Source organism: Lepisma saccharinum, chromosome 18 (genome assembly GCF_977018435.1).
Source record: "Lepisma saccharinum chromosome 18, izLepSacc3.1, whole genome shotgun sequence".
NCBI lineage: Eukaryota > Metazoa > Arthropoda > Insecta > Zygentoma > Lepismatidae > Lepisma > Lepisma saccharinum.
Genome location: NC_139246.1, coordinates 60,599,046 through 60,626,173, shown reverse-complemented (window position 1 = coordinate 60,626,173; position 27,128 = coordinate 60,599,046). Strand labels below are relative to the sequence as shown.

At 37.2% G+C, this 27,128-nt stretch overlaps 1 protein-coding gene across 1 annotated transcript; it reads left to right on the top strand.

Moving 5' to 3' along the window:
* The first annotated feature begins 5,779 nt into the window (after positions 1-5,779).
* On the top strand, positions 5,780-26,984 carry cnir (cornichon-like protein). The gene is made up of 2 exons (XM_083139846.1): positions 5,780-6,472; positions 25,829-26,984. The coding sequence occupies exon 1, from the start codon at positions 5,941-5,943 to the stop codon at positions 6,403-6,405; it is 465 nt and encodes a 154-aa protein (XP_082995972.1). The 5' UTR covers positions 5,780-5,940; the 3' UTR covers positions 6,406-6,472; positions 25,829-26,984.
* Positions 26,985-27,128: the final 144 nt, after the last annotated feature.

The window sequence follows — 27,128 nt, the reverse complement described above, 5'->3', positions numbered from 1 at the left end:
CCCTCTCGCGCTTTCCAGAGATTAAAAAATTACAATGAATCGTCCTACGTGTGGCGCTACGTTTGCAGCTTCCAAATGCTGACAAGTCTTTGCATAGTGTTGCGACAACATCAAAAGCGCAAGAAAAGTTTTAATGCAATATTATCAACAACAGGCTTATAGAACATTCTCCCTGTTGCCTTGGTAAGTATTTCTCTCCTTATATATTATCGGCACACTATTCAAGAAAACAAAAACCTAATTTTGCCGGATCCTGTGGCTGAGTGGTTAGCACATCGCGCTGCGACGCCAAGGGTCCCGGATTCGAATCCCGCTCAGCCATGGTTGTATGTGAATGTCCATTTATCATTTTCATCATTTCATCACTCATTCCCATCTTCGTAAATTAGCTAAGAGGAACAAAACGCGAAGTAAAATAAAATAAATCAAATCCAAAAAAAAGCTAATTTTATGTAGTGTAAACTGAAAAAATTAAGAGAGGCTCCAGCCCCCTGATCCCACCTTGGGTGCGCGCTATTAACAATAACAGGGTTATAGAACATTATGTGTCTTGGCTCGAAAATTATTTATCTCAAATTATCATCACATTATTTAAGAAGCCATGAACCTAATTTTATGTAGCGTAATTTCCTGAATGAGGTGCTGGAGCCCCCTGATTCCCACCTTGCATACGTGCTTGACTCGATAATTATTTCTCTCCTTAAATTATCGTCACGTTATTTTATTTCACACCACAAGAAACTAAAAACCTCATTTTAACTATTGTAAACCGCAAACTTTCGGGGGGCTCGAGTCCCCTAAGCTCCCCCATGGTTACGTGCCTGCTGAGAGTGTCCCTTCATCAATTTAAACTAATCATCACTCATCCTGTTCGTCGCGATTAGCCAAAAGTGGAAGAAGACACTAAATAACAGAAGCAAATTTATCCTCATCGTGGCGATCAACTGGAGAATCTGAAAAGTAGCGTAAAAATATTAAAGGAAAATTCCAGGATATTCAGTAAAAAGTCATATCAGAATATGCCCGGACAAGAACTTTCCTTAGAATTAGACATTTAAAATAAATGCAATAGGTTAGCTGGAAAGAAAAGCTGGCAGTGGACTACAGCCTACAGGGACAAGATATCACGCATATAATGTATGAACAATAAACTATGCATTGTTTCGGCATAAATGTATTCTTCTATCGCGTATTTGATCTCTTGTTGTCAAATTAAATTAACAGCTTTGGTGTATAATATCAAAAGATGCATGAAAACACAGCGTTTCATTGGCCATCTGCTACATTCGACGCATAGCTTTCTTCCGCCCGTGTCCGCTTGGTGATGTCACAAGCTCTAGCCAATAACGTGCAAGTCGCGGAGTGGCCCCCTCTGCATTACCTTCTCTATCTGAAAGCACTAAGCGTCAGCAACTGGACGCGAGATAGCCGCCATGTTTGATTTGCTTCTTGGGAATCAATGTTGGACCTTTTTAGTGAATGTGGAATTGTAATGAAAATTTATGAACTGTATTCGAGTTTACATGACGTGTAAATATGCTTAAATGTACAAAAGGTATGATGTATAAGTGTTGTGTGCTCAATTGCAGGGGCAATTATTATGAAAAGGTAAAGTAACGTTCACATTTCTTCAAGATGTTGCTGAAAATGAGAAATGTGTAGGGCAATTCCATGTGATTCCTATGGAAAAATGCAAGTTAATTAACAATGGTTTCATACTCATAAATAAATAACAGAAATAGTTCTTGATGTAAAGATTTCATGTGTCCGGAATAGGCATCTAATGCAAGTATAATCTTAGATTTGGTCAATCTTAATCTCTTGTCAACAAGTTTTTTAGAAATATCAAATAATTTATATAAATCTGAATTACAAAGTTAAGATGCATTGTTGCTTATGATTGCAAAATAATTTGTTTCAAGATTTAGTTAACGTTTAAAATATTACGGTCATGTCTACCAAAGCAGTTTGTTAGTGTAACTGTTACGCAAGCATTCGATAAAATATTCATATAATTTACACAAATTTTCAGTTTCAAAGTATGCTTAATGAAAGAAAGCTATACAACTGGGCCAAATTGACACATGTGTATATTTACATTCTTATTTTATTCCGCTTTTATGCTTCTTTAGGCTAATCGTAGGCTAATGGAAGATACGAATATGTTATGAATTCAAATACAAGGGTACGATGTGTAACAAGAACTTTGATGAAATATTCGTGTGTAAAATTAACCAAGAATATATTACTTATGTTTCAAACACAAATGTTTTCACACAGAAAGCATTTTATTACCTAGCTATGTTAAAACTACAAGAGTAATACATTTTTTCCGCCAGGAGTGTTCCTAACGGTTTTCAACTCTTTCTTTGTGCTATGGCAGGAATTTTTGTTATGGCCATAGTGATTTCCTGAATGAAAATTTTAGTGTAATTATTCAATACTCTATTATTTTCGCCGGGAGGGTAAATGTCAAAATTTAACATCATAAAAGAAATAAATATACCTTAATTCTCTACAATAAAAATACGACAATGGGTTTACACGACCGTTAAGACGATCGCCTACAGATGATGACGTGTTGACGGAGCGCTGCGCCCTGAACCTCAAGATGGTCTTGATCCTACGGGTATCCTTTATCGCACAATGCGCTAACAACCCTGCGTTCTGATGTAACAGGGTTGGCATGTTTAAAACACTTTGTTCAAAACGTTTAAAACACACGGCTTTGTTTTTTTTACAAATGTTTTACACGTTTAAAACAATGTGTTTTAAACATGTTTTTTTTACAAGTGTTTAAAACACATTTTGGTGGTAGATATTTTATAGTCTGTGATATTTTTTTTGTTTGGCAACCCTGTTTTTCATTGAATCTGTGTCAATTAATCCGTTCTTTTTTAGGTCGCACTTATCGCACAACACTTGAGCAACCTTATGTTCTGACGTCACGGGAGAAAGCTTTTTAATTTTAGGCTAAATTCCTATGTTGTTAGGTTAGGCAGGCTAGCTATGTATGCACAAGGTAGCAACATTGTTGTGTGACAAGAAAGACCCGTGCTTTATTGTAGAATCGAAACCTCTCAGTTCCTTGTTTCGTATCGTCCTGTAAGTTTGAGACTGCTGAAAGCTTGAAATGGAAACTAATATCTAAATACACAATGCGTGATTTTGGTCATGACGTGATTTGTTTTCTTTTGCGATACGATTCATTGGTCTGTATAACTGAATGAAGGGCAGATGCTTACTTTTGGTAACATAATTTTGTACTTTGAAAGATAAATTCATCTGGAGAATCTATTATGACATTGCAGGTTGTTTTCTGCTATATAAACTGTTCAGGTAGCATGAAATATTTCACCGTGATTTTTTCAGGACGAGGATAGTAATTCTATAATATTTTGTTTCTTGAAATTTAGATGAATATAAATCCTAACCTACTTCAGTAGTGGCGGAAAAAGTGGGGCTATTACCCACAACTTTTGTCCCTGCAGTCACGGGCGCCGACTTGTCAAAATTATTGAGGGGGGGGCTCTGATCACTGAAATAAATTAATGAATGATTCACTCTCTCCCTTTTCTAAGTTTTGGCCTCAGTGTTCGGAATCTCATAAAAGCTAGGGGTGTGCGGGATCCCGAAAAGTCAGTACCGGGATCGGGAAAAGAATATCCGTTCCGATCCGGACTTCGGGAAATGATTTCCCGAATTTTCAGGATCCCGTGCAATCGGGAAATACCGAATGCTCATTTGAAAATGTCGTTATTTCTCGGCGTTTTCTGCATTGTCAATTTCTGGAACTTACCGTAAATTGTTAGTTTTTAATCCAGAAATCACTTAAAGTGAAAATGACGTGTATAATTCGAGATTGTCAGAGCTTCGGGAAATTTTGAACATTTCCCGACTCAGTAGGGAAATTGAAAATTTTTCCCGTCCCGCACACCCCTAATAAAAGCCCATGAATTCCTCAAAAATATCATTTTTTTATTCACAGTTCGAATGCAGAATATTAATTGTCCACGGATGGATATGTCACGAGTTTCGTCAACCATAATAGCAAAATATTCCCGACTTTTATTATCTGCTACCTAATATATCAATGATCTCGCTCTGAATGTCATGCGAGAGCCTTTTGTAGCCCGAACGTCCCATCCACTACCCTAGTTCATGCACATCGTCTTTTGAAACTCTTTTTCAGTAAAAATTTTAACAGTATTCATAATTACATACTTAGTATATACTAGTAATAAATCATGCGTTTTGCTGTCTCTGGCCATAGCCTCCCCAATGTTGATGGTTTAGCGGTTTCAGCCCCCAAAGTTGATGGTGTAGAAAATTTTAAATGTGTATTAAAAGTTAAGTTCATGTGGCACAATTCAGAGTAAACTTTACGAGGGAAGCAAAATTATTTGGGGGGTCTGCCCCCACATTGTTAATATTGGGGGGCTCGAGCCCCCCCAAGCCCCATGGAGTCGGCGCCTATGCCTGCAGTAGAGGTGTGCGGGATCCCGAAAAGTCGGGACCGGGATCGGGAAAGAAAATTTCCGTCCCGATCCCGACTTCCGGAAATGACTTCTCTACTTTTTGGGATCCCAAGCAATCTGGAAATTCCGAATGGTCATTTTAAAACGTCGTCAATTCTAGACGTTCTCTGCATTGTGGTTTTGTACCAGAAGTGCAAAAACAAGCACTTAAGATGGAAATTACGGGTAGAATTCGAGATTTCAAGAGCTTTGGGAAATTTCAAACACATCTCGTCCCGAAAATGTTGTGACTTTTTCGTAAAATTGAGAATTTTCCCCGTCCCGAATGTCAGGATTTAAAGAATTTTCCGTCCCGACCCAAAAAATTCCGTCCCGCACACCCCTACCCTGCAGTATGGTAAACCTTATCTCCAAAGGTAAATAAACTGTCCTTGTCGCCATTGTACTCATAAAAGTGAGTATTTTTCTCTTTAACGACTTTAACTATAATTTACTCGGAAAAGGTTGAATTTGTTTTGTTTAAAACATGTTTTTGTAACTCATGTTTAAAACTATGTTTAAAACAAAAAAACAGTTTGTTTTGTTCTTTTTTACAAAAAACACAAATTTTGCCAACCCTGTGATGTAACCACGGAAAACTGTAATGGACATTTCCACTATGACATGAAAAACCTTTTTAAATCCATTCAGTTTACTGATAATGATACCAAAATAAGATGTGCAAAATATCTCGGCGATATTTGTTTTGGTTCTCGAGAAACACGCCTTCATTCAAACACTGCTGAAATTCACCTCCTGCGTCACTGGTCTCAAAACGTCCTCTGATTGGCCGGACGTCATCACTAACAAATGCGTGCATGTAGTGCTTCCGCTTCTATGTATTTTTTCTTTCTTTTTTTGTATCTCTGTATTATTTTACATTTAGCTTACTTCTCCATACGCAGTTTATCTAATCTTATATGTATTATCATATGGTATTATCAGATTGACAAGGGTTAGGTGGCAGAGCAACCCTTGGCTGAACCTTGCCCGCTTAATGAAGATTTTTTTATTATTATTATTATTAAAATTGCTGTAATCTAAAAACGTAAGATTTGCTCGTCTGACGTCAGAATAAGTAGTTGGTTTAGCGTTGTGTGATAAAGGAGATCCTCATCCTATACCTCTTGCAACCCTGCATTGCTTGTTTGCGGCTGCCGTCGCTACGCCACTGACTGATTCGAAGCCGGCCTCTTGTTCATTTCTAGATGTCATTTAGCTCATTTAGTCTAATCTGTATGGCAACACTGCTTTCTAGTATCTGGCAGGTGTCGTCTGTATGTGTATGCTGTGCTTGGCTTGTGGTTTGAGTAATAAATATTTGCTCTTTTTGTGTGGAAGTGACTATGATGTAAAATAGGATTTCTATTCAGACATTCTAGCCATAATTTAAACTACAAGTAGTTTAACTTTCTTACATGAAATGGTGTCAGAATCATTGCTCTTCGTGTTTTCTCTTGTGGACACCGGCTTGTTGCTATTTTTGCTGGTGTATTTTGTTATAACATTGTCCGACTTGGAGTGCGATTATTTAAATGCTCAAGAGTGTTGTTCCAAACTAAATATATGGATACTACCAAAAATTTTTGCACATGGATTTCTCGTGTTTTTATTACTTTGGAACGGTCATTGGGTTTTGTTGCTTGTAAATTTTCCAGTGGTGCTGTGGTTATTACATGAGTACTATATTGTACCCAAAGGAAATATGGGAGTATATGATCCAACGGAGATACATAACAGTGGGCAACTTAAAAAACACATGAGAGAGTGCATTATTCAAATAGGATTTTATCTTGTACTTTTCTTTGTTTACTTCTATTGCTTGATAATCTCACTATTGAAAGAAGATCCATTACCAAACGATGATCAAGAACACATGGAGTTTTGAACTGTTCTGCTTCCAACAATTCTAACATCGAAATAATATGATAATAGATCGAGTGATTTCTCTAAAGGTATGGTTCAATGGAATAGTTGTAGTTATTAGTAGGCTAGGTACCAGTTTCATAGATCAGAGACCGATTAGGGGCGAATTTACAATATAGAGATATTCTCCAATTTTGTTAATATTTTGCATACTCACTAATTTATTTCCTCACAACCACGAAATCTGAACTTAAAATTTGGGGGTCACATCTAGAAATCGGAAAATAAGGGGTCCATGATCTCAACCAACAATGTAGAATTGCTCATTATTTATCGCAAGATCTATCGTTTCACAACGAAATATACATATTTCTGATATACTACAACCACAAATTTTAACTATGTTTGCGTAACCCAACTGCAACTAACCTAACCTTACTGTGAATGGTGCGTGACCTATGCATGCATTGTTCTATGACCCCAAATTTTAACTGTCTGCCTAACCTAACCTAACCTTCCTGTGAATGGTGAGTGGGGCTATTCGCCAATGGTGCGTGACCTATATGTCCATCGTTCTACACTTTTCTAGCACCTAACTGGTGAAGAGACATTTTTAATCAAAGGAACTGAATCACCATTTTCAAACTTGCCTGTAATTAAAATCCGCATTCCACATGCTCTTATCAATACACGCATGGTTTCTGTACAATTTGAAAGCATACCCGCATGGACACATGTAACTACCCTCCTTCGGCAGACCACCAAATTCCATCAATTTGTTAACCAAACCATGACCATCCTCTTCTACACTCCGCTTATATAACTGTAGCACATTAACAATCTTTTCATTCCTCTCCGCCATTCTTCCACGACCAATGCTGTGAACCAAAGAGAATCGTTCTAGACACCGGAACAGACGTTAATAGTCCGTTTCTTCACATCATCAAACATGGTTGCTATGTTTCTTTATGGGGAATCATCGCGATAATTAACAACGTTATTTTACAAGTTCTACGACTCAATGTGCAATTTAAACACGTTACCCCCAACTATTATGTGCATATACGTAAGTACAACTGCATATTTAGTGAGTATAACAACTAGCAAACTAATTACACAATATATCTATGTTGTAAATTCTTACCACACATTAAAATCTGATATTTTGTGTTTCGCATGGTTCATACTTATCAATTGTGTATTGTGGAACATAGTTCAAGGTGCCAGTATGCTTTTTACATGAAAACAAACACAATTTTCAGAGAGTAATTGGTAATGTTTCCGATTGTTTTATGATTTCTCCTAGCTAGACTAATTATCATAGAATTTGGAAATTATTGTCACACGAAATTTGAACCTTCCTTAAAATAATGAGCACTGTTTGGACTCTAAAAAAGTTATTTATGTTGAAATAAACAACTTGAAAATTACCTTATGAACTTCTCATGGACAAGATATTCTCCGTCGACAACCAACAGTAAATATCGTAGAAGTAAATCTGAACCTTGGTAGAATGCATTTAGAGACTTTATTTTAATGCTAAGGCAACCAAACCTAACCACAAAAGCATATATTGAACAAAACCTTAAGTAATCGGTAAAACTCCGCAGTATGTGTTAACAGATGTACATTGAAATCGAACCATGTAAAAATTGCATTCGAACCATGATGAAATTTCAATAAATCAAAAGGAACTTGGGTCGAGTAGTTTTTCTTATTCCTTTTTTCACTTCCTTAACACACAATATGGTAGGCACAGCTTGACTACCGTTGTGGGTATGCAATGTTTGCAACCTTCTTCACCGAAAAATACCTACTATCGTGTTCGTCACGTGTGCAAATTGTACATTATGCACAGGTAGCTGATGGATAGCCCCACAAACCATTTCCGATAAGATTAGGTTAGGTTAGGCAAGCATAGTTAAAAAAAGGGGGGGTTCGAAACACTGACAGGGGGTTACGTCATCAAACGTATGCAGCATCCAGTTCACGTAGGGAAAGCAATGGCAATTGTGTGTCGGTGAGATATTTCTCTTAAAAAATACATGATTTCCCGGTCAAATAGATTCCACAATGAAAGAAAATACCTCAACGAACATTGGAAACCTTAGAGAAACTCATTTCCGTAAGTAGTTTCTTCTGTAAAAATGAAGAAATGTGTCCCCGATGTATGAAACTGTTACCGTAGGTTAACTATGTAATTCTTAGGATAATTATGAAATTTGCGGTCTTTGACGATATTCACCAATAACAAGTATGCAGTTAAAGCCTTTAAGACAAGGTTGACACCTGAGAACCTTGAAATCTCAGAGAATTTGAAAGAAATAAAAAATCTCTGGGAAAACCTTCTAATTAATCAACGAATCCCAATCAAGTACATGTGAAGGACTATAATATGCTCTTCCTTGTTGATTTTAATAATTATGACTAATAAATAGTAATAATTAAAACTTCAGTAAACTGCTTTACACAAACTATTTTGAATATATAGGCTATAGATATATGTTTATTTTTGCATTAAAGATTAATTGATATTGTTTATTTCTAAGCTTCTGTTTGTCAAAGGTGTGAAAGTATTTGTTAAATATATGTGATGTGTTTGAAATTTTATTTTATGTGCTGTAATACAGTTGGATAGAAAGTATTTAATTTGTTTAACTCCCACAGAAATAAGCTGTCCTCAATTATATGCCTAGTGATGTCAATTTATTCTTGAATTAGTTTTGTTATTGATATCAAATTGTGAATTGATATGAAATTTTTGCGGATACCAATGGTAACGGTTCTGAATGTTTCATGATTTTAGCAAGTTTTATAGGAGTAGTTGCAAGTACTTAAAAAGAGTACTTGAAACAAATGTGGAAGTAAGTTCGAAGCTTTGAAAAAACTACTTAGCACAGTTGAGACCTTTAAAAGGCATTATTTATTGCATAAATTATGCTTTAAAATGAAGCTTACGCGAACAGACCTTGGTTTGGTTGACTCGAACATGTGTTCTTGCTGACAGTGGCGACTCATGACTTTTTTGGAGTGTAGGAAGAAGTTGTGGTAAACCGAGGAAGGTTTGAAAAATGCGTTCAATTACATTCACACGTATGCTTGTACTATCCTTTGCATTTAGAATGTTAGCTGCAGGCCCATGCTCAAGGTATGGCAAGGAGCCCTTGCTCCTCACTTTGAACTATGAAATATTATAATGTGAACCTATAAAAACTGACGAAAATAGCATTGACGATATTTCAATTTCAATGGTTTTTATTCTTGGGTGAGGTTCAGCAAATGCTGATCTGCCACCTAACACAACAAAGAAAGATGTAGCAGATTACCTAGGTACATTATAAGACACTACATAAATAAAATAGCATAAAAGAAACTATTAAAAAAACTACTACTACTACACAAAGAAAATCACAAAAAGAAAACAGCTGACGAAATATATACAGTGCGTGTGTGCAAATTAATGAAAAAAATAATAATATAGCCTACATGTAATATTATTACTTAGTTTTGGTCCAGTTTTGTTTTCAATAATTCACAGGAAATTCCAGTTTTTAATCGTATGTGGTCTCAATTTGCTTCTGTTCTGATCATCTATCAGTGTTTGTAGTTCAGTAGTTTTATTTCGTTCGGGAGTGCATTCCAGATTTTAGGTGCCATGTAACTAAACGAAGATTGCAAAACAGAAGTTCTGCAACAAGGTATATGGAGATTAGCAGTGTTTCTGGTGGAGTATGAGTGCGTTTCACTCCTGGCTTTAAGCTTTACAGATAGTCCGGGATGTTTTTATTTATAACATTGCAAGTAATGCAGGTCATGTTCAGTTCCCTCCATCTTGCCATGTTGAGAATTTTGTGCTGCACAGGGAGAACGTGTTCATGATTTTAAATCTGTGGACATACCTCATACATGCATTTTGGACTTTCATATTTTGCCTGAGAGCCTTTTGGTGATGTTTGGCCTGTAAACAACATCACAATAGTCGAAAAGAGGATATATTACAGATTGGACCAAATTTAATTTAATTTTGGGTGAAATAAAGTCAACAAGCATGTAAAGGCTCTTTAGCACTGATTATCCTTTACCACACTGTTTCAGTACATGTTCAGACCAGTCCAGTGGCGTCGCTAGGCCCTTTTGGAGGGGGCTTCAGCCCCCCCAATCCCTCTATAAGCCCCCCCAATTTTTAGCTATTATTACATACAGTATTTCGAGAAAACATATTTGAACAATTGTTAATGCAGGAACATACCTCTAGATACATATTCTGGGAAAGAATCGTTTTGTTGTGACATTTTTTTTTAAACCACGATCTTACATCTGACACGTCATGTCTTTAGCTGGCAACAGTGCAAACGATCGCCGTCATTTGTTCAATTTTCACAACGGTTGCTACGCGAGGAAACGGTAGTGGTGCGTTTTGTGTTACGGAGTTTGTGATATTGTGTGTTTGTTATCAAAGCTTTTTGTGACATTTACTGTTGTTCGTACAACAATGGACAAATTTATTATTTTAAGTAAGCGCCTGAAATCGGAAAAGGAAGAGTGCCATGAATTGTGTGTGGATTGTGTTATTGATAATTTTGCAAGAAATTCGAACCGCAGAGTACAGCTGATACATAAAGACATAGTTCACCAGCATTAGAAAAACAGGACAAGAATATCCATCTGTTTTCATAAAAATTAATGCAGTAAATCTATGCTAGTTTTAATTCCTTATGCTTGTTATATATTATTATATTATTAATCACTTTGCTATTTTCAAACATTAAAAATATTTACAATAGTAGTAAGTCATGTATCTGGTTGCAGCCCCCCCAAAGCAGATGGCCTAGCGACGCCACTGGACCAGTCTAATTTTTGATCCATGGTCAAGCCCAAATTTTGTATTGTTTGTGAGAATGTTCTGTTCTGCGTTTCAATTAATATTTTGCATATGCTGAGATTAATTGGTTTCAGGAGATTATTGTTTTCGATAACAGTAAATGTAGATTTCTTGGAATTTAGAACTAAGCCAATTGATTCACACCAGTTGCTTATATTTTTCAAGTCCTGATTTAACATATGCAATTGCGTGTCATCAGCATAACAGTGCACATTACAATATTTCACTGGCATAATCAAGTCAGCAGCTGCTAACGTGAATAATAAAGGACCCAGGATTGAACCCTGAGGGATGCCAGCATTCACTAGCAGAGGCGATGACAGTTTATCTGTTAATACGTGCTGTTGCCTTCCACGGAGATACGTTTCGAACCATTTTGAGTCGACAGCGTGTCTACTGAAAATAACTTTCTTTAGCTTTATTGAACACTACACTTGATCTGCCCCTCCTCCCTAAACAGGGGTGCTCATCACTTAAGATACCCCTAAAATCGTTCATCATAATCCCCCAAAATAGTTTGGATAAATACATAATAATTGATGTATATTTGAATGAAATACCATGTTAAACTGTCCATATTTTGTAATTGTTCAATTTTCGAGAAAAAAAACTTATAGCTAGCACATTGATTGGTTAAATGTAGTAAATTAAATTATGTAAATATTCATGTAAACAGTGTTTTTGAGTAGATTTATTAAACTCACCATTTGAGTATTTAACACAAATTGTTACACAACTTAAGATAAAGATAGAAAATTAAACCTAGGCAAACCAAATAACATGCTCCAGCCGTATAACCCATTCAATTATTGTTTCACGAGATATTACAGAACCCTAGCTAGAAAATTTCTTGTGACAAGAAGTTAGAAATGTGGATTTGATATAGTTTTGTTCCAAATGATGAACCTGCTTTAAATTAAGCAGTGTACCAACACTAAGCAATATATTTTAATAACTGATGTTATTAATGAATATCGAGAATATTGCTTATGTCTTGTAATCCAGCTATAGTATAAAACTTGAAATTCACCTCAGTAAAGTGCCAAACAGGCATTCTCGCAACATACCATTGCGAGCGAACCTAGCAACAAAATTTTTACATCCATTTATTACCAGCCTTTCAAGTATATTAATTTAATGTTCAAACTCTCTCTACACTACAGAATTCCCTCGATAACACTGTCCAACAAAATTGAATTTTTTGTCTGTTAAAAGAAAAGTTGGGGGTGATTCTAATTCAATTTGATGTGCTGATTTCAAATCTAATTACAGAATTTTTCCATCACCCATGAAGTTTGAGTAACAGGGTACATACAAATCTTATATAGCCTCATAGTGATACGATGCAATATTATTTACAATGGCATATCTAGAATGTCTTCGAACTTTATTTTCAGCTGTACTTTGCTTGAGGAACATCTCTTTTTAGTGTCCAGCAATAATCTGCCAACATATTTGGAGTCCATTTTCCCTGGTAGCACCTTTCCATTTCACCAATTTCCTGGTGGAAACGTTCTTCATGTCCCATTGTCCCAAGGTTTTGCAGGAAGAAATAGAAGTGGGAGTCTAAAAAGTGTATCTTCAGAGACATATTACACCCCACAGCATGATAGTTCTGAATCAAATTACTGACAAGTTCTCTGTAATTTTCTGACTTGTAGTTTCCATTTACACAGGAAACAGCAAAATTTGGTGTAACCTAGTTGCAATCCTAAGAGGAAAGCAATAACTTTTAAATCTCCACATATCTGCTAAGAGTATTTATAGTACTGGATTTTTGTTAATAATAGTTTCATGTTTTCATAACGTTCCTTTATGCCCCAGGAATATGCTACGGGAATGCTTGGATATTTATTTCCATTGTGCAGTAGCACTCCTTTCAAACTTGTTGTCAGACAGTCTAAAAACAAACGCCATTCTTCACTTTTATGGACAACACCTAGTGACACTAATAGACCATCGATGTTACAACAGAAAACAAGGTCCTTATCATCAGCATACATATCTACAAAGTCTTTTTGGCATTGCCGGAAAAAAAGTAACACTAGTGTCACTCTCCAACAAGTGCCATTCTTTTAATCGCTATGTAAGCAGTTCTGCTTTACCCTTACTTAACTCTAGATCTCGAACTAAATCGTTAAGATCCTCTTGAGTAATTAAGTGAGGTTCAGCTGTTGAAACACTCCCCTCAAAATCAGGATCATTATGCAATTCACTAAATTTGTTAGAAACACTTTCACTTTCACCCGTTACAATTATGTCATCTGGTGGAGCAGGTATGGGAACTCCAGGTCCATGAGGCACCGGCTGAGTTGCTGATTCTAGTGATGGATATTTCACTGTATGCCTTGATTTCAAATTTATACCAGATATATTTGTCAAGCAAATATAGTAGTCTGTTATATGATCCTTAGGTTCCCTCAATATCATAGGAACTCCAAAAGGCATGTGACGAGATCTTTCAGCCAACCACTCAAAAGTGTTACACAGTACGCACAACAGATATCAGGTGCCCATTTCTTGTTTTCGTCTATCTTATTGCCGGATCCTGTGGCCGAGAGGTTAGGACATCGTGCTACGACACCAAGGGTCCCGGATTCGAATCCCGCTCAGGCTTGGTTGTTTGTGAATGTCCATTCATCAATTTCATCACTCATCCCCATCTTTGCAAATTAGCCAAGAGGCACAAAACGCGAAGTAAAATAAACTAAATCAATCAATCAATCAAAAATCATCTATCTTATTGTCAAAGTAACACTCATAAGCTCTTCTTACACGAGGAGTAAATGTTCTCCAAATTGCTTTTAAGGTCAACTCACCACAGATATAACAAAAATTGTTCCTGTCGTTTACGCAACTTCTTGACATGATTCTGTCTTTGCTTCAAAACACTCACTGGAACTGAAGAACACTCAGGAAAAGCTTCTTTCCTCCAGACAACTTGCTACTGATATGAGAAGTAGACATGACTGTTAAATCACAGCATTGTGTTGAAAAGTTAATTGTTGTCAAATTTTCAGTTGGATTGTTTAACAAGTTTAATTGTTGTCATTCATGCAGACATCAATGGCCTAAAGGTACTAGTGTATTGTTGGAGCACAGACTTAAAAAAAAATATTACCTACCAATCAGCTTATTATGGACTGCATGCTGAATAATAATGCAGAATTATATTTTTATTGTTACAAAAAAATGGTGGGTGATTGACAATTTCTGACATCATTTTCGGAATCAGCAGGTGGCAAAACATAAAGAACCGTTGAAATTTTACTTTTAACAAAACCATTGTTGGACAGTGTAATCTAAGATTTAGCACTTTTTCAAGAGCTTCCTATCTCCCCCTTTAAATTTCATACTCAATCCTACCACCAAAATTTTGGATATTGCCTCCTCCAGAAAATTAATTCTTAGTCTGCACACCAGAATTTCTGCATCAGTCTAAGACAATAGTAATACACAAGAATTGGATACTCCCTCAATTTAATGCTCAATCCCCCTCTAACTAAAATACCTGCTATAATCTAAGACCTAGAGTTGAATACTGTCACCGACAATGGTTAATTGAGAATCCCCCCAATAGCCCACCTTTCAGTTAAGGTCTAATATTGTGTAAGAGTTGGATACCCACCCTACTTTGATAATACCATTAAACATTTTCTTTTCTTCATCTAGGCTAATGTGTTAAATATGGTGTATTTAAGGTGTAAAAATTTTACATATATTTTGGAAAAATATATAATGTTGAATTTTATATTATTTGATGGGAAAAATCTCCCCCAAAAAATCTCAGTGGCACCATAATCCCCCCCTGTAAGCACCCCTGTGTTACATGGTTGCAGATGAAGTGCTATATTTTCCTATAGTGGAACCACAAGCAAAAAAACCTGCGCAGACCCGGAACTCCTGTGCACCGTACTCCCGTGAGGTGGGGAGGGGCAGGGTGAACCATGCTTCCTTATGGCCCGAGAGGATGGTGCACGAACGATTTTAGCCGAAAGGTGTGTTTTGTTTTTGGTCGCTCTATAGTTGCATTGAAACTTGGTGGAATTGTTTTTATATTTTCTGTAGTTACATAATTTAAAACACTTTAGCTTAACACTTTAGCTTTATAAAAACAAAATAAATTCTACTAATTTTGTAAATTCTATCACTGCTTTACTTAAAATTGAAGTAGTTAAAAATGACAGTTTTGACATTACATAATAATTATATTCCAGATAGATGTAATGGAACTGAAATAAGCACGCTTCCAAAAGTTAAGCTCGCGATGGTAATATCAACAAAAATTGAAAAGTAAAGCTTTGAATAACACAAAATTGCACATGATGGTAGCAAATGTGTTTATGCATTAAAGAAAACAAGAATTGTGTACAAAGATGAAAACAAATATTTACTTTTCGTAAGTTATATGATGATGTCACATTTGGGTCATTAATATAATGATGTTTAAAGGCAAACAAACCAAAGAAAACTTACAGTAATATGGTATGTGACCAAAACAAAACTTATATTAATATGGTATGTGAACACCCTGGACCTTCACACAAACTTTACAATGATTTTCCACGCTTTCAATGAGGTGATCAACCATCGCAGATGCGAGCAATGGCCGTTCCTCCATTAGGGCAGTTTCCAACTCTTTGAGACTCGCTGGAGGAGGTAAACATGCAGAGACAGCATACCCGAGGGCATCCCAAAGGTTTTCAATGGGATTAAGTTAATATGCCGGCCACTCCATACAAGAAATGCCCTCACTTTCCAGGTACTTGTCAACGATGTTGGCTCGATGGGGATGGGCATTATCGTCCATAAGGAGGAAATCAGGACCAACTGCTGCAGTGTAGAGTCTTACAATGGGGTCTAGGACTTCATCCTGATACCGCGCAGCCATCACAGAACCACCTTTAAAGATGTGCAGCTCGGTGCGATATCCCATTGAAATTCCAGTCCACACCATAATGCTGCCACCTCTGAATGCCTGATTGCGTGGTGCCTCATTCTCTCCAGACCCTTACACACTTATCATCTGATTCCAGGGCATATCTGGACTCGTCCGTGAACAGGACGTTGAACCAATCTGAGACAGTCCAATTGACATGTTGATGACACCACTTTAATCTTGCCCCTCTGACTTGGATGGTTAGTGCAACACAAACAAGTGGTACTCGGGCATACAATCTCTTCATGCGGCACACAGTACTGGCAGATATTGTCTTACCAAGTGCCGCTGCAACCATGGATGTAACAGCTGTGGAGGTCACTCGTCGATTCTGCTTGGCTACTATAGCAATATATCAATCGTCAGAGGGGGTGGTAACCCTTTGCAACCGGGCACAGGTCTCCGGACAACCGTATGACTTGTTTGGAATTGTTTCTATAATAGAGAAATTACTGAATGATCGAGAAATTACAGAGTGATCAACGCCAATGAAAATAGCGACAACTTTGATTGACTGTCCTGCTTTAATGCGTCTCGACAGCATGCCAGCACTCGCTATCTGTCATTCGTTTTCTTTCAGCCATAGACACACGAATATTATCAAAAATAATCCTACAAAAGTTATAAACACTTCGTATCAGCTTTTAAATGCACCTCGAACCCTTCAGAATGCTGGCATCTTCAACGAAAGTGTGATGATTCTTGCACGAAATCCTCGCTTTTATGCTATTTCAAGAGCACAGATTAAGCACCTAGGTACAGATGATTCACTCTCTACTTACAAAAAGGAAGCTACACATAAAAACTGACATCTACACCCGCAGCAATTTTCAGCCACTCAAATACAAATACGCTTTCGAAAATTTTCATTGCGTTCTTAACTTTTGGAAGGCAGTGTAGCTCATGGCATATCCAACTTTTTGAAAAAGTGATGAGAAAATTGTTCTTTAGCCAGGGTTCAAACATGGGGCTGGCATTGCATGCTAATCCTCTTTATACCTATGCTATTTCATGCAGCTACTTCACTTGAATTAATCACCACAATTTCAGGGAATTTGCACTTATTTCACAAATCTAAGGGTGTCCTATAAAAACGAGAAGTGCCAGTGTACTTGGAACAGACATTGACATATGTAGACATTTACTGCTATGGAAATTTCGGGGGAAGTGAGTGGTTGGTTTGACAGTTGAATTGAATTGAAAAGTCTTTTTATTTACTACAGAGCAAGATTCAGCCTTGGGCTGCTCTACCACCTAACTCTGGTGAATAAAAGTTGCAATACATATATTTATAATACTGAAATCAAATATATAACATAACATGAATGAATTTGACATAAATGAAAAATAATAAAATTGTAAGAGAATACAATGACAGATACATTAACACACACACACGCACACACATACACATGTGTACATACGCAATTTCCAAATCAATACTAAAATAGCATGCACACAAGTTGAAATATTCATTGTGTCAGATAAGTGTTTGCAAAATACATGGTTTTTACTTGATTCCTGTTGCTTAGCCGTACGAGCTAATGCTCAATTGTTGTCTTTGCAATAAAAATAGTATGACTTGTTCTTTGAAGTTATTGGGTGTTGTTGCAAAAGAAACCTAATTGGGAAGAGCATTCCAAACCTTTACAGACCAGAGGGAGAAGGAGCCTTCGAAACTGACAGCAGAGTGGCGGAGAATGTCGATATTTCGCCGACCTCTAGTATTGTATGGATGTATGGAATTTCTAAATGTCAGTTTCTTGTGGAGATAGCTAGGTGTTTGCAATTTTAATACCTTATATATTGTAGAACACTGATGCAGAAGACGTCACCTAGACATGGTAAGGATTTTGTATGTATTGAGCAAGGTTAGGATGTGCAGATTTCTCCTGATCAAGAGAACGTAACGAATGCAAGAATTCTGTATTTTTTGGTATTCTGTTCGATATTTTACATTGTAAATGTGTGCCGTACACCACATCACAGTAATCAAAAATAGGCTATATTAGTTTCGATGAGATATAATTTTGTTTCTCTAGTGAAAAAGTCTCTCCTCCTGTAGAGTGATCTCATTATTGTTAGTGCTTTGTGCATTGCGCTGACATTTGCGCTGACCAGGAAAAATTTGGATCGAAAATAAGGCCTAGATTTTTAACCGTTGATGCATAAATTATGTTTTGGTTTTTAATTTTGATGTTAATTGTATCTTCATTTACTTTTTCAAGATAATAGTTAGAGCCTAAAATTGTGTATATGCATTTATTCTGGTTAATTGCGAGCCCATTTGCAGTGAGCCACTGTTAAGGGCATGTAAGTCATTGTTTAGATTATCTACCTTGTTTAACAAATCCGACTGTGATGACGATATCATCAACTGCGTATCATCTGCGTAACAATGTATATTGCAATGGCTGATGGTGTTTGATATATCAGCGACGTATAAGGTGTATAAAAAGGGGGGGGGGGGGCAGAATGGAACCTTGCGGGACTCCTCCATTTAATGTTATCGGTGATGATCCGGTGTCGGCAGGGTAAAAATTTCTTTGTTTTCTTTCGTGTAGATATGATTGAAACCAGTTTATTACAGGCTTCAAAAAACTGTAGTATTTCATTTTTGCTAGAAGGTTATGATTGACAAGATCAAAAGCTTTAGAAAGGTCTAATAATACTAGTATAGTTAGTTTTTATCGTTAATCGAACATACAATATTGTCCGTGACAGATAATAATGCCGTGGTTGTACTATGAGAAGTACGGAAACCTGATTGAGAATCAGGTAAGATTTTATATTTTGCAATGTACTCTTTTAATTGCATAGATACTATCTTTTCTGTGACTTTTGAAAATATTGATAGAACCCTGATTGGTCTTAAATCGCTTAGAGAGGTTAACGTCTGCTTTTTGGGGAGGGGAATAACTCTAGCTTCTTTCCATGCATTTGGAAATTGGCCGGTTTTCAGAGAAAAATTTATACGAGGGCCACTATTTATATTTTGAGCCTTGGCAACACTGACTCGTGAACATTTTCGTGCGATGATTATTTACGATTTTCGACGTGGATTATCAAGACAAGAGTGCATCGATCAACTTACTTCCACATTTGGCGATGAAACCCCATCCTTTGCCACTGTGAAACACTGGTATAACGAATTTAATCGTGGCCGCCATTCGCTCACCGACGAGATTCGCGAAGGTCGTCCAAAATCAGTTGTTGTTCAAGAAAACATTGATGCTGTGCAAAACCTAATACTGCAAGATCGTCATGTGACATACTGTGAGATTGAGGCAACCATAGACATTAGTTCCACCAGCATATATAAAATATTACATGATCATTTAGCTGTGAGAAAGGTATGTTCTCGTTGGATCCCACACAATTTGACAAAAACTCAAAAAGACACTCGCGTCAATTGGTGCAAACAAATGCTCAATAAATACAATCGTGGTGCTTCAAAAGACGTATATAAGATTGTAACAGGTGACGAATCATGAGCCGGAACGGAAACAGCAGTTGACTGTATGGGTGTTTCAAGATGAACCCAATCCAACAAAAGTTGTTCGCGCTCGAAGCACATTGAAACAAATGGTCGCCTGTTTTTTCGGGAAAACTGGTCATGTGGCAACTATGCCTTTAGAGGAACGTAGAACGGTCAACTCTGAATGGTACACAACAATTTGTTTGCCAGAGGTCTTCGGTCAAATACGGAAAACAAACAAACGCCGTCGGATGTCAAAAAATCGAATTGATTGGTCATCCGCCATACAGTCCTGATTTGGCACCCAATGACTTCTTCTTGTTCCCGAATGTCAAGAATAAATTGCGTGGACAATGATTTTCGTCAGCGGAAGACGCCGCTAATGCATTCAAAAACCATATTATGGAGGTGTCTCAAGAAGATTGGAAAAACTGCTTTGACAAATGGTTCGAACGAATGCAAAAGTGTATTGACCATAAAGGAGAATACTTCGAAAAACAATAAAGCAGTTTTCAATGCCAAATTCCTGTTTTTTCATTGTTAGGCTCAAAATATAAATAGTGACCCTCGTAGTATGTGTGACTGCCAGAAGTATGAAGGGAAGGGCCAGTTTAAGCATTTTGCGCGTAACGTTGTCCACTCCTGCAGCATTTGATCAAATGCTGTACACTGCCTTTTCAACCTCAGAATCTTGAACCTGGGGAAAGGATATTTCTTTTGCATCATTTCGAAAGCAGTTCTCCAAGAAATACTTGCACTCCTTTGCAATAATGGCATTGTCTCGAGGAACACTGTTGTAGACATTCGCAAAATGTTTATTAATTTCAGAGTGACTGCGCAGGTGAGGCGGAAGTTCTCCCGTGTTCCGTTTGCTACCGATGCCGGTTGTTTTCAGGCTATTCCACATATTCTTTGAATTTCTCTTATTGTTATTTACAATAAAAGAAAAATAAGCTTTTTTCTCTTGCCTCATAACAGAGGTGCTAAAATTTCTTAATTTTTTATATTCGTCCCAATTCACTTGTATTTACGCAGCGCACCATTCCTCAGTTTCATGAGCAGCTTTAGATTATCCGTTCACCCTAACTGTTTGTAAAGGGGTCGTGAACGTTAAACAGGTCGACAAGATTTTTGTCAAGAAATTGTATTTTAGAATCGATGTTTCCAAGTTTAAATGTTTCATTCCAATTGATGATTACATCATCTAGACAAAAATTTTCATATTCAAATTTCTTAAAATCTCGGTACATAACGTACTTGGCTTTATCACTGGGTTTTGCGCAATGCAGTGACACGCTCGTCAAGCAGTGAGTGGTCTGAAGTTCCAATTGGACTAGTGATATCAAAAGAATATACAATGTTGGGGTTGTCAACAATTATTAAATATAACAATGTTTCGGAAGATTCGGTTATTCTAGAGGGTTTATCAATCGTGTTAAACTATACGATTTAATAAAATATCTTTAAGAAACAGGATCTCTGCTTTTTGTGTTCTGAGCATGTCACAATTAAAATTGCCCAGCATAGGGAAAGTGTTTACACTGGCATAGTTATCTGTAATAATTTCTTCCATGATGGCGAGATTTGTATAGGCTACATTCGGTGGACGGTAAAACATGCAAATGCCAAGATTTAAGTCACTTACACTAACTATCATGCTAATATATTCAATATCATTGGCTTCGAATGGTCGGAAGTCTACGAATTTTACTACCAGCGCCGAGTGGGTAAATATGGCAATTCCCCCGCCTTCTTTCTTGTTTCTATCGTTACGGAAAACCGAGTAACCGGGGATGTTGATTTTGTTCGTCCCGTCTGCGCTACAGAGCCACGTTTCCGTTATTATTACGATATCGTAAGCACGTTGGCGTACCACAAACCTCAGTTCGTCTATCTTCGGGATTAAAGAACGAACGTTTGCGTGTGCTATGCTGAGGTTGAATAAATTTGGCATCCTCTGCTTCCGAACCAGGGTGTCGTGTGTCTTTGACTGAGTAACGGGGGTTGAAACTGTTTGATGGTCATGCGGGTAGGGGTGGCTCTCTCTCATGACATTTTTACCCATTCTTGAAAGAGAAAGGCGCTACTGTTTCTCCTTCCCTCCCCTCTCTCTGCAGCCGATCGGAACACGTATGGTAACTGTGGGGACATTCTTTGATCCAAAAAGCAAACTATATCAAGGCAAGCACTTACCTGACTTACACGAAGACACACATCTAGGTTATTTCTTCTCCATCAGTTGGAGACGAGTACACAAACAATGACACACAATCACACACACATTTACACACTATTGCTTGAGACGAAGACACAAACACATAATATTTGAATGGCAAAATAGAATTAAAGATATTTAGATTATTAGTTTTCATGGTTCTTGTAGAATACGCTTCCTACGAGCGACACTTGCTGCTGTTCCAGAGTTTTTTTTTTCCGCGTATTACTTGTTACGTATTGATTGTTTTACAGGTTTGAAAGTTGTCTACACGATGTGATATAGTGTTTCGCGTTACCTTTCCTGATCACTATTTTCTCATCTTCCGTGTACACCTCTTTGAGACCGAACTTCCCGATGGCCTTCCTGAGAAGCTGCAGCCGTGCAATGCAGAGATCTTCTCTTATGGAGATTCCAAAGTTTTTTAGTTTTCTTTTGTTCCTGAAAACTAGCGACCTTGCCCTGTAATTAGTAAATTTCACGATGATGCCTCTGTGCGACCCGGGAGACTTTGGTCCTACCCTGTGCGTGCAGCACAAATCACCGTTGCTTACGTGAACCCCTAAATTCTCCTCAAAAAGAGACAGAGCGATGTTGTCGGTACTTTCCCCTTCGGTCTCTGGAATTCTGAAGATACGTATGCTATTTCTTCTTTGGTATTGTTCCAGATCCTCTGTTTTTGCTTGCAAATTTCGGATATTTTCGTCTCTGTCTGCGAGTTCCGCGCGTAGAGAGTAGACTTCTTCCGAATTGAACTTGATCGTTTCTGTCAAACGATCCATCACAGCTTTTGTGATCGATTCCATTATGGAATCTGTGATCAGTTTTAGCACTTCTTGGGTTTGCACCGCTGATTTCACTTGCTCGCAGATCTCCCTGACGAAGGCCACTGTGTCCTGCAGGGGTGATTGACCTCCAGCTGCTGCTGATGCTCCGCGTTTTCTAGGCACCATGGTTGCTGGCTGCTTTGTTCAAGCGAGAGAAACTATTCAATATTTCGATAGAGTGACTGGGGTGGGAAAGTATATCTATACAGAAATCGTTCACACTATCACTTACGAAACAGTTTCTATGAAACAACACCGCTTATCCTCTTTACACCTGCCTTTGTATAACGAAGTTCTGGGAGCGCAACTTACACATGTTCACTCAGCCCATGCAGGGTCTTCCGTGGCAGATCAATGACATGAACTGTTAACACATTCACGCCCAGCTTTGGGAGGGGTATTGAAACGACCAGCTCAGGCATTTTCTGAATCCACACTAGCCTTTAAAAGAAATGTAGCTGCCATCATAAATTTTTGAGTTTTTTCAAGATGGCACCCTGGAGACTGCAAATTGCACTTTCTCATCGACTTTTTCAGTCCAGCGGATAGGAACACAACCTCTTTGAGGGTTCCTGCTGGTGTTCCCTACCGATGACCCCCATTGATGCTCCAAGGATCTGAACATGTTGGGCCCCTTCGAGCCCTTGGTAATTTGGCACCCTTGACATGGTACTGCATCACACCTCTCCTCAAAGTCAATCAAGAAGGGAGAAAATGCCAAATAAAAAAAATAAAAAACTTTAAAGAATGGACATCTCAGCTAAACGACCTTAGTCGTTTACAGGCAAATACAAACACATACTTCAAAATGACCCCGGTTGTTTATGGGTGGGATTGTGTTAATGATCTAAAGTTCAAATCACCAACCCTGAGACCTTCTATAAACAAAACCACGTGCATGGAGAAAGCATTGCAAATTCGTAGAAGTAAAATAATCCACACGAAAATCCAGCGTTGTTTCAGGATTCATTACGTAAGGTAAAACAATGGCAAATTTGTAGTATGGGATGCGCTGCCGCAAATGACGTCTCACTGTAAACCCAATGCTCTTTCTTTTGTACTTATTGCTTCACCTTTATAGTTAAATCTTTGCACCAGTAATCATTTCCCATACATTTGGCTTCTTTCTTGCATGCGAATTGAATATATTTTACTTGCATTTTTTTAGACAAAATGATATAACATGGTAATGTATATTTCTAAGGTTTGATATATTTAGGAGTGTATTTGAAATTTGTTTGTAGATTTTATGTAAATTGTATATGTAAATAAAATATATAATGGGCATAAACAGCCATATGCAATGCTGTAAGTCCATTAAATATATTGATGATGATCAAAAGAAGACAAAAAAGTTCGTAAATTTATTGCGGTTGGAAACTTTGACAAGCATCCTAATAACGATTTTTGTTCTGCCAAATATAGTGCACTTTGTAAAATAACTTGGTGACATGGCAAGGCAAGATAAGTGTGAACATTTTGTAGGAATATGCATTGTAACTTTCAATGAGCTTAGAGATTTGTGTACATAATGATATTTTATAACATTGGTTATTTTCTAAAAATAATCATGTCAACAGCAATGGGTACTATTATAGTATTTGGGGAGACACCTATAGATCATATATTTCGCACTTTTTTACATTGCTAACGTACTATTTTGGAATGCGGAACATTTCCTAATGTGAAATAATGCATTTCTAACTAAGATAATGTCTATTTCTTACATTTACGAGTACTTACTGTTACTTGTTATTTCGATTCTGTGACACATTATGGCAGGCGATGGCGTACTGGTTCAGGGCACGTTGTGTGAATGTTTTGATGATTTATGCAGTGTTGCAACCTCGTTCACCGGAAAATACTTACTTTCATGCCCGGATTTGAAATTATGCTAATACCTCGCAAACCATTGACATTAACCTCACAAACCATCGACGTAAGCCCCACAAACCATTGACGTTAGCCCCACAAACCATTGACGTTAGCCCCAAAAACCATTCACGTTAGCCCCAAAAACAATTTTCCGTAAGGTTAGGTTAGGATAAGTTAGGTTTAGGCAAGCATAGTTAAAAAAATAAAAAAAATACTCGACACGTCATGTTCTAGTGAAAACACTCCATTCCTTCTGATGTTACGTCACGTTCAAGTCCTAGTCAAACCTGCATTTTCCCTGGAATTTAGGGCCTCCCCGATGGAGCAGTGGTAGTGTCGTCGCCTTGTAATCAAGGGGTCCCGGGTTCGATACCCGCTTGAGGCACATAGTGGTTCGGATCCCACTTTAAACTGTAGGTCCAGTCCCGATTAGCCTTACTGTGCATAAAGTGGACTTAAAACACCAATTCACATTCTCTGGAATTTCTATGTACTACATGTGGAATTTGTTTGATGAACATTCTGGAACATTCACATATCTTGACTGACCCACAAAGTCCCAATTTATACCAAATTGAATATTTCTGGATTTCTTGGAACAACTAATAAAACACCGGGAACACCATCCATGAAATAATGGCCAAACTGCAGGATTGCTTGATGGACAAATGGATGCTGCCAGACTGAATTGTAGGGGTGGTCTCACAGATGTGTCTCATGCTGTTACATGTTTCCCTCAGATGTACCTAATGTGAGCTCATTTTGAAGTTCAAATGATTGATTGATTTGTTGGTTTTTTCTTTGCATTTATGCGACTTTTGGACAATTGCTAAGATGAGGATGAGTGATGATATCATGATGGACCGGGATTCGAACCCGAGACCTCTGACATTGTAGCCCACTACATAAATCATTCTGCCAGGAATTTTTTTTTGGGAGGTAGTGGACTAAATTGCAAATAATAAGGAAGTAGGATACACTCAGCAGGCACTCTGTGTATTGATGTGTATCAATGACATACAAGTATTATCTATCCATTGTTTACAGAGAGAGAGAGGTTAATATTGATCCCTGAATGCTAGGAGACATGAATGTGCAGTTGTAACATCTTGAGATTTTATAGAGAATCTGTTTTCCTCTTTTTCAAGTTTAGTTACTGTATTTTAAAGTTATATTTGTTTTTCCTAAGTTAATGGATTGTATGTGATTTCTCTTGTTTGTTTTTCCAGGAGTCAAGAAGAAAGGTGAATGTATCCACAATACTCAGAAGTTTTAAAAACTTCAGCTTCAGAAACATCACGTGCTTTTTGAAGAGTAATTTTTGAACAAGAGGACGATTCAGTGGCAATGTAATGTTAATACACTAATATGATGGAAGGACATTATTTCAGTATGCAATATTTGCTCAGTCAGTTATTGATATAAGGTAGAAGTTACTGCCCATCACTTGAATAAAGCGGTTTTGTAATGTAATTTCAATATGTATTTTATGTGCGTGTGTGTCAGTGTCAGACATATGATAACGTAACAACTTTAAAAGATGGTATGATCAATGGCATTATTGTGTGATATGTTTATCATATAAATAGTTGATTTAAGTTTATAATTTACTGTCATGGTGCTATTTTTGTCCTACATATTTTGTTACCAATGTCTTGTTTGCTTTAAGTCTTTACAATGCTTCCAGTGTTGTGTTGGCAGATGTACCGTTAACGTTTTTATAATATGAGTGTCATAGGTATACCAAATCATTTAGTACTTATTTTGTGTCATCATTCTTAAATGAGCTAGCACTTGGGGAAATATTTCAAACAAAATCTGAGTGTACAGATTAGTCAAGGAGGATTGCATGTTGTTTCTTATATTGTATTTTGATATTAAATGTCAAGTTATTCATGGAGTGTTATGTGAGAGGAAGCAGTAAAAATATGATAAAGTTCAAGTGATTTAAATGAACTGACAACATGTTCATATCCAACAACTTTCAACAATTATAATTAATAGCATGTGCATGAAAGGTGTAAGTACTTTCGGTATGTAATTTGTATTACAATTAAAATCATATGATTACATGAATGTATGGTGCTTCTGTGCCCTGCTAGGATTTCCCCTACTTCTCCACAAGCTTCTTTAACCTTTAGTGGCTGCTACATATATGTAGTGGGATTATATGTCCACAAAGTAAATACATGTTGGTTGTGGCCAATTCTGGAACTGGTGCTCAGCAGAGAGAAATTATTGATCTCATTTTGCTTCAATACTTCCCATTTAAAATATTAAGATATGCTACATTAAAATAACTAGATCAGAATACTGTCCAGTGAAGTTTAGTTCTGAGTTGCACACATTAAAACCTATTGTAGTTTGTAATAATAATAATAATAATAAAGCCACCTGAGAAATTGTAGGCTGTTAGGTTGTGAAGGCATCGTTCCATATCAAATCATACAGAAAAAATAAAAATGTAACCCATTATCTCAGATTTTCTTCAAAATTTACTAATTTGTTCATGTAGTCCTTATAAAAAAT